Here is a 14,348-nt window from a genome sequence, read left to right on the forward strand (position 1 = left end):
CCTCCTTCCTTATGCTTCACCACCACCCAAACGGTGTTGCGCACCCCCTTGCCTGAAGCTTTAGAATTGGTTACAGCCATGTTACTCAAAACCTACCTGGGACAGGATCAAAGGTACATATCATGGTTTCTTCCCCTGCCACATTCTACATAATTCTACATAGTGGGCGGTGCAGTGGTTTGCACCGCAGCCTCACCGCTCCAGGGACCCGGGTTCAATTCTGGGTACTGCCTGTGTGGAGTTTGCAAGTTCTCCCTGTGTCTGCGTGGGTTTTCTCCAGGTGCTCCGGTTTCCTCCCACCGCCAAAGACTTGCAGGTGATAGGTAAATTGGCTGTTATAAATTGCCCCTAGTGTAGGTAGGTGGTAGGGCATATGGGATTACTGTAGGGTTAGTATAAATGGGTGGTTGTTGGTCGGCATAGACTCGGTGGACCGAAGGGCCTGTTTCAGTGCTGTATCTCTAAATAAATAAAATAAGAAAAATAAATAAATAAGTTTAAAATAACTTATCTGCTTTTAAGTTCTGTTCTTCCAGAAACGCACCCCAGTGTTTTGTTGGCACTTCATGGTTTTGTTAACCTCTGTGGCTACTTATGCTGATTTACATATCTGTAACTCCAGATCCTTGCACCCATTTAGACACTTAGTTTCCTCGGAATAGGTGGCCGTGTTGTTATTCCTACCAAAATAATTATCCAGGTAATTACAGGCCAGTGAGTCTAACATCAGTGGTTAGGAAACTATTGGAAAAAATTCTGAGGGACAGGATTAATCTCCACTTGAAGAGGCAGGGATTAATCAGGGATAGTCAGCATGGCTTTGTCACGGGGGGATCATGTCTAACAAACTTGATTGAATTTTTCAAGGAGGTGACTAGATATGTAGATGAGGGTAAAGCAGTTGATGTAGTCTACATGGACTTCAGTAAGGCTTTTGATAAGGTCCCGCATGGGAGATTGGTCAAGAAGGTAAGAGCCCATGGGATCCAGGACAATTTGGCAAATTGGATCCAAAATTGGCTTACTGGCAGGAGGCAGAGGGTAATGGTCAAGGGTCGTTTTTGCGAGTGGAAGCCTGTGACCAGTGGTGTACCACATGGATTGGTGCTGGGACCCTTGCTGTTTGTAGTGTACATTAATGATTTAGATGTGAATATAGGAGCTATGATAAGTAAGTTCGCAGATGACACGATAATTGGTGGTGTCGTAAATAGTGCGGAGGAAAGCCTTAGCTTACAGGACAATATAGATGGGCGGGGCAGCGGCAAATGGAATTTCATCCTGAGAAGTATGAGGTGATGCATTTTGGGAGGACTAACAAGGCAAGGGAATATACAATGGATGGTAGGACCCTAGGAAGTACAAAAGGTCAGCAGGACCTTGGTGTACTGGTTCATAGATCACCGAAGGCAGCAGCACAGATAGATAAGGTGGCTAGAAAGGCATATGGGATACTTGCCTTTATTAGCCGAGGCATAGAATACAAGAGCAGGGACGCTATGATGGAGCTGTATAAAATGCTAGTTCGGGCACTGCTGGAGTACTGTGGTGTTCAGTTCTGGACAGTACACTATAGGAAGCATTTGATTGCACTGGAGAGGGTGCAGAGGAGATTCACCAGGATGTTGCCTGGGCTGGAGCATTTCAGCTATGAAGAGAGACTGAAAAGGCTAGGGTTGTTTTCCTTAGAGCAGAGAAGGCTGAGGGGGGACATGATTGAGGTATACAAAATTACGAGGGGCATTGATCGGTTAGACAGGAAGAGACTTTTTCCTTTAGTAAAGGGGTCAATAACCAGGGGGCATAGATTAAAGGTAAGGGGCAGGAGGTTTGGAGGGGATTTGAGGAAAGATTTTTCACCCAAAGGGTGGTTGGAATCTGGAATGCCCTGCCTGAAGAGTTGGTAGAACCAGGAACCCTCACAACATTTAAGAAGTATTTAGATGAGCACTTGAAACATCATAGCATACAAGGCTACGGGCCAAGTGCTGGAAAATGGGATTAGAATAGGTAGGTGCTTGATGGCTAGCATAGACACGATGGGCCGAGGGCCTGTTTCTGTGCTGTATAACTCTATGACTCTATAAAATGTACCACCTCATGCTTGTTTGATGTATATAGTGCCCCTGGTAGCAGAATGTATTCATGTAGAGATTAGACACACATGTCATAAAAAGAGTCGTTCTAGCGGGGGTTTTCATTTCCGTACAGATTAGGGGGAAAAACATAGGAGCTCATGTCAGAAAGGTAGAAAGTATCTTGACTATGTTCAGGATAGTTTTCTACAACAATATGTCATAGAACAAACAGGGAAGCAGGCCAGTTCAGGTTTAGTACTAAGCAATGACATAGATTTAGTCAACAGCTGAACAGTGTGTGAACATTTATCTAGTAGCGACCATAATATCTTTTGTTTGAAATGGCGAAACAGGAAACAGCTAAGATTGTAGATTTAGGGAATATAGGAAATACGAACAGGAGTAGGCCATTGGGCCCATCGAGCCTGCTCCGCCATTCAAGCAGATCATAGCTGATCATCTACCTCGACGCCATTTTTTCCCCACTATCCCCATTTCCCTTGATGTCATTCGTATCCAGAAATCTGTCAATTTCTGTCTTGAACATGATTGAGCTTCCACAGCCCTCTGGGGGAGAGAATTCCACCGATTCACCACTCTGAGTAAAGAAATTCCTCCTCATCTCAGTCTTAAATGGTCTACCCCTTATTCTGAGACTGTGTCCCCTGTTTCTAGACTCACCAACCAGAGGAAACCTCCTGTCTACATCTACCCTCTTCGGCCTTGTAAGAACTTTGTAAATTTCAATAAGATCACGTCTCATTCTTCGAAACTCTAGAGAATACAAGCCCAGTTTCTGCAATCTCTCCTTGTAAGACAATCCCTTCATCCCAGGGATTAGTCTGGTGAACCTCCGCTGCACTCTCTCTATGGCAAGTGTATCCTCCTTCAGATAAAGGAACCAAAACTGTACACAATATTCCAGGTGTGGTCTCACCAAGACTCTATACAATTGCAGCAAGACATCTTTACTCCTGTACTCAAATCCCCTTGCAGTGAAGGCCAACAGACCATTTGCCGCCTTAATTGCTTGCTGCACCTGCATACTAGCTTTTAGTGACTCATGAACAAGGACACCCAGGTCCCTTTGTACATCTACACTTCTCAGCCTCTCACCATTTAAGAAATACTCTGCCTTTCTGTTTTTCCTACCAAAGTAGATCTTTGGCCTCTTTATCTCTAGAGACAATGGGTAAGCGCTTGGAGGTGGTCAGTGGTGTGTGGAGCAGCGGCTGGAGTGGCTATAAAGGCCAATTCTAGAGTGACAGGCTCTTCCACAGGTGCTGCAGAAAAATTTGTTTGTCGGGGCTGTTACACAGTTGGCTCTCCCCTTGCGCCTCTGTCTTTTTTCCTGCCAACTGCAAAGTCTCTTCGACTCGCCACACTTTAGTCCCGCCTTTATGGCTGCCCGCCATAATCAAGTAAATCACTTCACGCTTTTTCACATTATATTCCATCTGCCATGTTCTTGCCCATTCACTGAGCCTGTCCAAATCCCCTTGAAGCCTCCTTGCATTTTCCTTACAACTTGCACTTCCTCCAAGTTTTGTGTCATCTGCTAATTTGGAAATATTACATTTGATTCCCACATCCAAATAATTTATACAGATTGTGAACAGCTGTGGCCCAAGCACTGATCCTTGCGGTATCCCACTTGTAACAGTTTGCCAACCTGAGAATGTCCTGTTTATTCCTACTCCCTGCTTTTTGTCTATTAACCAATTCTCAATTCATAGCAGCATATTACCCCTAAGCCCATGTGCTCTAATTTTGTTTACTAACCTCCTGTGTGGGATCTTATCAAAAGCCTTCTGAAAATCCAAATACACCGCTTCCACTGGTTCTCCTTTATCTATGCTACATGCAACATCCTCAAAAACCTCCAACAGGTTTGTCGAACATAATTCCCCTTTCATAAAACCATGTTGATTCTGCCTAATCATATTATTTTCCAAGTGTCCAGTTATCACAGGCTTTATAATAGATTTTAACATTTTCCCTACTACTGACGTCAATCTAACAGGTCTGTAGTTCTCTGTTTTCTCTCTCGCCCCCTTAAATAGTGGGGTTACATTTGCTATTTTCCAGTCTGCAGGAACCCTTCCAGAGCCGACAGAATTTTGAAAGACTGACTTTAAAGGGCTGCGACAGAAAAATCCACAGTAAATTGGGAAAATGACAGATGAGTGGTATGTATTCATAAAATAATATAGTGATACAGAACCAGTTTATATCCTTAAGGGGCAAGAGCTCTACTTAGCTGGGAAAAGCAGCCATGGTTGACTCGAGGTAAGGAACAACATAGAACTAAAATAAAAAGCTTATAAGAATGTAAAAAAAAGCACAGATGCTGGTGAATGGGAGAGATAAAAAGACAAGCAAAGACTGACAAATGTATAACGAGTCATGAGAACGGAGTAGGAAAAGAAACTTGCAACGGATATCAAAACCAATCCCAACTTTTACAAATATATCAGGGAAATGAGGGTTGTTGAGAGCAATGTGGGGCGCCTTAAAAATTGACTCTGGTGGCAATATAACTGAAAGTAAGGAAATGGCAGACATGTTCAGTAATTTCAGTCAGTATTTCAAATGGAGGAAGGGGATACCATGCTAGGCATTGCAAGGACGCTAATATTGAACCACCAAATTAACGTAAGCAAAATAACAGTATTGAAGAAATCAGTGGCACTGAAGAGTGACAAATCCCCAGGACCAGATGGCTTTCATCCTTGGAAGTACGCGAGAATATTGCAGATCCCCCTAACTATAATCATCTAAAGTACTCTAGATTCAGGAACCATTTCTTTAGATTGAAAAATTGCACTTGTCAGTGTGCTGTTTAAGAAAGTTGAGAGGGGGAAATGATGTAATTATTTATCAGTTAATATAACATCTGCTGTTGGTAAATTGCTGGAGTCTTTAATACAGGTGGAGTGACTGAACAGTTTGAAAATTTTCAGCTGCTCAGAGAGGCCAGCATGAATGGTAAAGGGTAGGGCATGCCTGAGAAACCCAATTGAATTTTTTGAAGAGTTGATTCAGCAGTGGACTGATAAGGTCTATAGATGCTATTTATATGGACTTCAAGAAGATATTTGACAAAGTTCTTCATACAAAACTGTGACCTACAGTTAAGTCTTATGGAATTGAAAGCAAATTATTGATCTGGTTAGGAGATCGACTGATCAACAGGAGACAATGTAGGGATATTGGGAAGGTACTCTAATTGGCAGGTTATGCCAAGTAGCATCCCACAGGGATCAGTGTTGTGACCTCCACTGATCATGTTTCTTTTATGTTCATGAGATGTGAGCGTTGCTGGCAAGGCCGGCATTTATTGCCCATTCCTCATTACCTTTGTGAAGGTGGTGGTGAGCTGCCGGCTGAACCGTTGCAGTTCTTGTGGTATAAGTGCACCCATAGTGCTCTAGGGCATGGTTTCTTTCCAAGAGAGCGAAAGAGATGAGCTGGGTTTCCTTGTCAGGCAAAACCAACTGTCTTCCAAACAGTTCACCCACTGTCCAAAGCAAACCAAAACAATGTCACAAGAATCAAGCCTCCTGACCTCTATAAAACTTGCCCTGTCACTTCTCTGTAAACATCTTCTCCAAGTCAAAACAACAAGCTCCCTGCTGGTATTTTATCTGAAAACAGGTGCCTTCCAGTGAGGGCTTGTTTACAAGCCAAGTCCTGGTGATCTCTAAACACACTAAGTTCAGCATCTCTTTAAGCTTCCAGATGAATCAATGCCCATAATTCAACTATAAGTCCTTTGAAACATATTTTTTCAAAAAATAGAAGCACTCTCCTAACAGCTCCACCCTTGGAGGAATGAATCGCCATTTTTAAAATGCATTTCTTTACAAAGTGTAAAAAAACAGAAGATGGAAACATTTTGCAACACATGTTCACACTCATACTCATTCACTCTTTACCTGTAGTTAATACAGTTCTGCTTTGTACCATCTTTGCATTCAGATAACTCAAAACAAAGTTAAATTCTCGATAACGCATCTGCAATTACATTATTTTTGCCTGCAATGTGGATAATCTTCAAGTGATAAAGTTGTAATAGTAAACTCCATCGGAATAGTCTGGCGTTCTGGTTTTTAACTTTTTCCACAAAGTTTATCACCAAATCAGTTGACTGCAACCTTCCAAAAAGAGATCCCCAGTTGTTCTAAGTGATGGTCCTTCCAAGTGTGACTGTCGACCAGCACATCAAGGTAAACGACAGTTAGGAACACTGGCTGCCACTTGGTTCATTAGTCTCTGAGAAGTGGCTGAGGCATCCCCTAGCCTGAATGGCATCAGTCAGCATTGGAAAAGACCGTCTGGTGTGACAAAGGCTGTTATTTCTTTAGCTCGGGGTGTTTGTTTTTAAATCTATTTTTTAAAAAGACATGGCACCATCCACTCTGTCAATATAGTCTGCCAAGCGAGGGATTGGCTAGGAGTCTGCCTTTGTTACTGCATTAACTTTTCTGTGGTCTGTGCAAAATCTAGTTGAGCCATCAGGTTTAGGCGCTAATACGACTGTCGAACTCCAGCTATTTAACTGGGTTTTCCAGTATGTATTGGATTTCTGCTTTTACCTGGGCCTGTTTCTCTGTACTTCAGAGGTAAAGATACTGTTGTATAGGAATGGATTTCCCTACATCCACATCATGTGTGGCTAAGGTTGTATATCCTGACTTATCCCTGCAGACTGTTTTAAATGCTTTGAGTAGCCTTTTTAGGTCTTCTCGTTCTGCATCTAAATATGAAAGCATAGTGTCCAATCTCCCTAACAATTCAGTACTAGCTAACTGGATAGTAGGAGGTTCAATTTGAGAATTGTCTCGGCCTCCTTCTGTCTCATCCTTGCTGTCCCTTTCATCCTTCACTGTCCCTGCTACCTGACATACCAGTGTTTGCTTATCCTGTTCCCGGCGATAATATGGTTTCAGCATATTGATATGACACAGCCGATTCTTTTTCTGTCAATCTGGGGTGTTAATCAAATAATTTAATTTACCAATTCTCTTGACCACTTTATATGGACCACTGAACCGTGCTTTCAACGGTTCACCCTGTAAAGACAGTAATACGAACACTTCATCCCCTGGTTGAAATGTTCCAGTCTTAGCATGCTTGTCTGGCAATTTCTCCATAGCTGTTGAAGCTTTAAGGTGTTCTTGAGCCACTTTGCAAGCTCTCATGGGTCGTTCCCAGAACACTGGTACATAATCCAGCACAGTAGATTCATCCCTCTGTTCTAAAAATCTGTCTTTAATTAGTTTTAGAGGACCTTTTATCTCGTGTTTGTAAACTAATTGAAAAGGACTAAAACCTGTAGACTCATTAGGTGAATCCCTAGTGGCAAACAAGAAATTCTAGCCATTTATCCCAATCACGGGGATATTCATGACAGTATGGCCTGATCGTCATTTTGAGGGTCCAATGGCACCGTTCTAAAGCTCCCTGTGTCTGTGGGTGGTATGCTGAACTGTGTTGTACCCAAGTTACCCATAGCTTTCTGAAAAATTTTAGACTTAAAATTGGAACCTTGATCTGACTGAATCTCAATTGGTAATCCATAGCCAGTGAAGAACTGGGTTAACTTCTCTGCCACTACCTTAGCAGAAATTGGTCTCAAGGGAATGGCCTCTGGGAACCGAATAGCCATATCCATGATGGTGAGTATCGTGAGTATTGGTGTCCCGCTTTTGTTTTCGTTCAAGGTCATACATAGTCTACCAACACCCTACTTAAATGGTTCCCCAATAACTGGTATGGAAATTTGAAGTGCCAGTTTTATGGCAGGTTGCGGTTTTCTCCCAATCTGGTATATATGGCATGTTTTGCAAAACAGCTGATTGTGCCACTTTATTTAACTCTGAATTAGCTTGCTGAGCCGTGATCAGAGAAGACTTATTAAACATTTCCTTCGGATTATCCAAATCCCCAAAGAAAATTTCAGATATTCTCTATAACTCTCAAGTATCTTATTCACAACCCCTGTACTTATATAGGTTTTTATACTTGGCCTTACAGCTGCAGTCAGAGCTACTGCCTGATCTGTCGTACTCTTGGTCAGGGCCCCGTTCTCTGCATTGGCTTTGTGTACCCCAATAAGTCCCATGGGTTTACCCCGCAACTTCCAGCATTCTGCATGAAGATGTAACAATGTAACCTTGTAACAATGGTAACACTTAGGCTTGCAGACCTCATTTCCACCCTCAGCATCTTCCTTTCTGGCCTGAGGAGAAGATCCAGGGGCATTCCCAGCTGTCTCTTCTTGTCCCTGGCTACTTGCCTTCCTTTCACCCCCCCCCACCTTCTACCCTTCTTGAGTTTGGACTTATAAAGAAGCCGTAATCATCAACAATTTCCGCTGCCCAACTGGCCATTGAAACTTTCTGGTTCTCTACATGGGTTCTTACTTATGGAGGGAGTGAATTTTTAAATTTTTCCGGGAGAATTAGTTCCCTAAGGTTTTCATACGTGGCCTCATCCAATGATCAAAATCAATTTGCTTTACCCTCTCAAATTCTACACGAGTCTGCCCTGCCATCTCCAGAGGTTTCGAAATTTCTGCCTGTACGCTTCCGGGACCAACTCATATGCAGCGAGAATAGCCTTTTTTGGCATCTCCTAATCTGCAGAAGCCTTCTTAGGAAGCATGGCATAAACTTCATGAACTCTGATCATTAACCTGCTTTGCGTAAGCAGTGTCCAGCTTTCCTTTGGCCACTTCATCTGTTTGACTATCTTTTCAAAGGAAATGAAAAATGCCTCCCTGTCCCTTTCCTCAAAATTAGGGAGGGTTTGCACAAAGTTAAACAGCTGTCCACAGTGACCTGTGCTGGAGCCAGATCTTCCCTCACTCAAATTTTCACTGGAGTCAAGACCATCATTTGTCTTCATTCCAGCTTTTTAAGTTCAAATTCCCATCCTTCTCTTTCTCTTTGAAATACTCTCTTTCTCCCTTTCGTCTTTTTCAAATCCAAGCTGCTTCTTTGTCAATTCTCTTTCAAGCACAAGTGTTTTCAATTCTTTTTCCTTCTTTTTCTCTGCAAGCTTAAGTTTTTCCATTTCCTGTTCCTGCTCAAATTTTGTCACCTGTAACTGAATTTTAGCTAATTCAACTGCACTACCCTCTGGTTTGCTTTCTTCTTCCAATTGCAAATGTTGTGCTCTTGCGTCAATTATGTCTTTTTTTAGCTCGTTTTAACTCTAACCCCAATTTTGCTGCCAATGCTTTTAGATTAACCTTGGTTATGTTGCTCATATCGCTCAGGGATACTTTCTCTGTTCCCAGAAAAGTCTCAGCAATTGTTAGACGTTCCAGTGGTGTAGACTTTACTCTGTTACACAAGAAACCTGGTTCTTTTTATTTTTCCTATATCACTTATTATTACTCCACTTACAATTGTATGTTGGCGTCGGGTTTATGCCGCAAAGGGCCCCCAGTTGCATGTTATGACTGAGATGGGAGGAGTGCAGTACTTTTTCTTCTTCCTCTTCTCCACTGGTCACAACATACAATTACATTTTCCTACTTAATGATATGGGCAATCCTGTAGTCTATTTTTCCCAGAATAAACACACCAACCAGGTTTCTTTAATAAACAACAAAATTATAAATTTATTATAAAACATGTCTTAACTAGTAATGAAGTAAAGTATAAAAGTTCCCTTTGTACTTTAGCCGCGCACACACACACACACATATATACACCGGCTAACTGGAAAAATAAAAGGGAGTTTTGTTTTATAGCTCTGTTGCATAAAAAAGGACAAAAGAAACACTTGAGCGATTGCTCATTCTTGAAGAAAAAAAAGATATGGAAAGATGTCCTTTGTTTTGGTTTGGCATCCCAAATGCAGCAGAAATGTGGCAAGAGGGGTTTCAGTTCCCACCTTCGATGCACAGGATTTCTTCAAAATACAGGAGGAAAGAGGAGACGGACACACTGGATATGCAGGGTTTCTTTCCAAGAGAGAGGAAGAGATGAGCTGGGTTTCCTTGTCGGACAAAAACCAACTGTCTTCCAAACAGTTCTCCCTCCAACCCACTGTCCAAAGCGAAACCAAAACACTGTCAAAGAATCAAGCCTCCTGACACTTATAAATGTTGTCCTGTTTGTTCTCTAAACATCTTCTCCAAGTCAAAACAAGTTGCCTGCTGGTATTTGATCTGAAAACAGGCGCCTTCCAGTAAGGGCTTGTTTACAAGCCAAGTCCAGAAACCTTCTGGTGACCTCTTTTTTTTAAAAAAAAAACAAAGTTCAGCATCTCTTTAATCTTCCAGATGAATCAATGTCCATAATTCAACTATAAGTCCTTAAAAACATATTTTGCAAAAAATATAAGTACTCTTGTAACATTATTAGCACATGCTGCGTAAAAAAAAAAGTCTTCCTCACATCTGCCCTGCGTCTCTTGCCCAAAATCTTGAATCTGTGTCCCCTAGTCCTTGTACCATCAGTTCATGGGAATATATTTTCTTTGTCGACCCAATTAAAACCTGTCATAATCTTGTACACCTCTATCCAATCACCCCTCAATCTCCTTTGCTCCAAGGAGAGCAACCCCAATTTCTCCAAACTAATCCTGTAGCTAATATCCCTCATCCCCGGAACCATTCTGGTAAATCTCTTCACCCTCTCAAGAACCCTCTCATCCTTCCTAAAGTGTGACATCCAGAACTGGACGCAGTGCTCTAGTCGTGGCCTAACCAGAGCTTTATAAAGGTTCAGCCTAACCTGCATTGTACTCAATATCTCTATTTATGAAGCCCAAGATCCCTGGGCAATTTTTCACATTGTCTGGTTGATGCCTGTGTTGTACATGTACTGGAACAGCCTAGTTATTTTACATATTAATGACTTAAATGATAGAATAGAGAGGCATCCATACAAACTTGCAGATGACCCAGATAGGCAGCATTGTAAGCGGTGACAGCGATATTAATAGATTAAATGAATTGGCAAAGCTGTGACAAATGTATTTCAATATAGACAATTTTGAGGCTTGGACTTTACAAATTGTGGAAAGCTGGAAGCAAAAGAGCACCAAAGAGATTTGGAGGTCCATGTACATGGATCATTAAAATGTCATGAACAGGTACAAAAAATAATCAAAAGGCTCATGGAATGCTGGCCTTTATATCTAGAGGAACAGAATGCAAGGAGTCAAAGTTGTGATGGAGCTATACACTGCCCTGGTTGGACCACAGCTGGAGTACTATGAGCAGTTCTGGGCACCACACCAAAGGAAGGATATAATCATCTTGGAGAGAGTATAGTGTAGATTTACTAGAATGATACCTGGGCTGCAAGGGTTAAGTTATGAGGAGAGATTAAACAAACTGGGTTGTATTACCTGGACCTTGGAAGGATGTAGGGGTGATTTGATTAAAGTTTTCAAGGGAAGCTGATAGGGTCGATAAAGAAAAACTATTGCCGCCAGTTTGGGAATCTAGAACTGGGGGCATAGTCTAAAAATTGGACGTAGGCCTTTGAGGAGTGTAGTTAGGCAACACTACTGCACATAAAGGATGGTGGAAGTTTGGAACACGCTTCTACAAATGACAGTTGATGTGGCGTCAATTGTTAATTGTAAATCCACGATTGATAAATTTTGTCATAGACATAATTTCTGTTAACTTTAAATGTATTAAGGGATATGGGCCAAAGACAGGTATATGGAATCAGGTTGTGAATCAGCCATGATCTTATTGAATGGAGGAACAGTTCCCATGTTCCTATGTCTGTACTGAAATTCATTTGCCATTTACACAAACATTTTACAAGTTTGTTAAAATAGTCTTGAAATTTGTTGCAGTCCTCTTAACTACGAACTATACCCCAATTTGATGCCATCTGCAAATTTTAATAGTGTCCTTCTGATGAGTGGGTCCAAATTATTTATCTAAATGATGAACAACAGTGATCATAGCACCAATCCTTGTGTAACACCACTTCCCACCTTCGATCAGTCTGAGTAACTAACTTTGTTTATTCATTCATGGGATGTGGGTGTTGCTGGCTAGGCCAGCATTTATTGCACATCCCTAATTGCCTTTAGTCCAGAGTGTCTGCAGCCACGGCATGCGGTAAGTCCATTGAGGTGAAGAAGGAGCTGCGGGACCCGAGAGAAGTCCTGTGAAAAGGTGCCCCGAACACCCAAAACATCCACGAGCGGCCCCCCCGGCCGCAACTTCAAAGCGCCCGCGGGAGATGGCTCGTAGAGCATCTGCAGCGCACTGTCGGCAATGCTGCATGCCTTTATTTAAACCACTGCAAAAAAAAAAAAACCCTTAGCAAATGTAACCACCTCTAAGTCTGCCAAATGATGCTTCACCTCCCGAAGGACGTAGATGAGCTTTCCGGACGTCGATGGTGGGCACTGAGGGAATGGCTTATTACCTGCACCAGATTCCACCCCCCCTCCCCCCCCCTTTACCCCCCTTCCACCCCCCCCCCACCCCCGTCCCCTTCCCTGCTCCACCCTCTCAGCTCACCCCCTCACAACCCCGTCCCAGCCCGCCCCCCCCCCGCACCATCTTCACCCCGCACCCCCTTCCCCTGCACCCCCCCCCCCACCCCCTCCCTCTACCCCTCCCCCTTGCATCCCCTCCTCCCACCGGCACCATCCTACACCTGTGTAGGGGCCCCAACAACCCCACTGCCTTGTGGGCGTCTCGGGAGAGACCAAGGCTAAGGGAGTAAACCCTAACAGAAAATCCGGAGCGGAACCCCGTAGGCGGTCATGTGTCACCTTTGGCATGTTTCCGGCAGTTCCTGCAGCCATACTGGTGCCAAACGTCGTGTCCTGCACTCCTTTGGACCCCACCAGAAAGGCCGAGAGGGGGGTTTTGACGACTGGGCAACTCTCAACCTCCATAAATTTGCCCAGGCATGCGCCATGGAGAGGTCACTCCATAGTTGCCTCACAGCGACTGAAACAACACGGAAGGCAGCAGTTACGGGTTATAAGTCCAGATAAATTGGCGTAGAAACTGGGCGCCACGGGTTGCCTTTGTCGGTGGGAGAGGTCATTGCACCTCACTGGACAGCTACCGCCCGCCTCAAACCGGGCAGCCCCCGGTCAATAAGGTTCTGTCCCGCCACAGTCTGCCTGCTTCAATGGGTGCTTGGAGCTCAGGGTCATTGCCCGAAAGGTGGACTGATACACCGCACCAAACAACATGAAAAAAGGAAAGAAGGTACCAGCCCTTCGCTTTGCAAGCTGGAACGTCAGAACTATGTGTCCTGGCCTGTCGGAAGACCTTACGCAAATCAACGATTCTCGGAAGACCGCCATCATTAACAACGAGCTCAGTAGACTCAATGTGGACATTGCAGCACTTCAGGAGACTCGCCTCCCCGCGAGTGGCTCTCTAGCAGAGCAAGACTACACCTTCTTCTGGCAGGGCAGGGATCCTGAAGAACCAAGACAGCATGGAGTGGGCTTCGCCATCAGAAACTCCTTGCTCAGCATGATAGAGCCTCCCTCAAATGGCTCGGAACGCATACTGTCCATCCGACTGATCACCACCTCTGGTCCAGTACACCTACTCAGCATCTATGCTCCAACACTCTGTTCTGCACCTGAAGCTAAAGACCAGTTCTATGAACAACTCCATAACATCATTAGCAGCATCCCCAACACCGAACACCTATTCCTGCTGGGGGACTTTAATGCCAGGGTTGGGGCCGACCATGACTCATGGACCTCCTGCCTTGGGCGCTATGGCGTTGGAAGGATGAATGAGAACGGGCAGAGACTGCTTGAGTTGTGTACCTATCATAACCTCTGCATCACCAACTCGTTCTTTCACACTAAACCCTGTCACCAGGTTTCATGGAGGCACCCAAGATCACGTCGTTGGCACCAGCTAGACCTCATTGTCACAAGGCGTGCCGCCTTAAACAGTGTTCAAATCACACGCAGCTTCCACAGTGCGGACTGCGACACCGACCACTCCCTGGTGTGCAGCAAGGTTAGACTCAGACCAAAGAAGTTGCATCATTCCAAGCAGAAGGGCCACCCGCGCATCAACACGAGCAGAATTTCTCACCCACAGCTGTTACAAAAATTTCTAAATTCACTTGTAACAGCCCTTCAAAACACTCCCACAGGGGATGCTGAGACCAAGTGGGCCCACATCAGAGATGCCATCTATGAGTCAGCTTTGACCACCTACGGCAAAAGTGCAAAGAGAAATGCAGACTGGTTTCAATCTCATAATGAAGAGCTGGAACCTGTCATAGCCGC

General features: G+C 43.9%; 1 protein-coding gene across 5 annotated transcripts in view; it reads left to right on the forward strand.

Moving 5' to 3' along the window:
• The window catches only part of nedd4l (NEDD4 like E3 ubiquitin protein ligase), a 640,458-nt gene that overhangs the window by 165,267 nt on the left and 460,843 nt on the right, over positions 1–14,348 (forward strand). The window contains exon 2 of one of the 5 annotated variants that reach the window (XM_068031053.1): positions 4,167–4,267. The exons of the other annotated variants lie outside the window; for them this stretch is intronic. Within the exon in view, the coding sequence (XP_067887154.1) occupies positions 4,254–4,267 (14 nt within the window). The 5' untranslated portion in view covers positions 4,167–4,253. The remainder of the gene's footprint in view (positions 1–4,166; positions 4,268–14,348) is intronic. 5 annotated transcript variants of the gene reach the window in all.

Source organism: Heterodontus francisci, chromosome 1 (assembly GCF_036365525.1).
Source record: "Heterodontus francisci isolate sHetFra1 chromosome 1, sHetFra1.hap1, whole genome shotgun sequence".
Classification (NCBI taxonomy): domain Eukaryota; kingdom Metazoa; phylum Chordata; class Chondrichthyes; order Heterodontiformes; family Heterodontidae; genus Heterodontus; species Heterodontus francisci.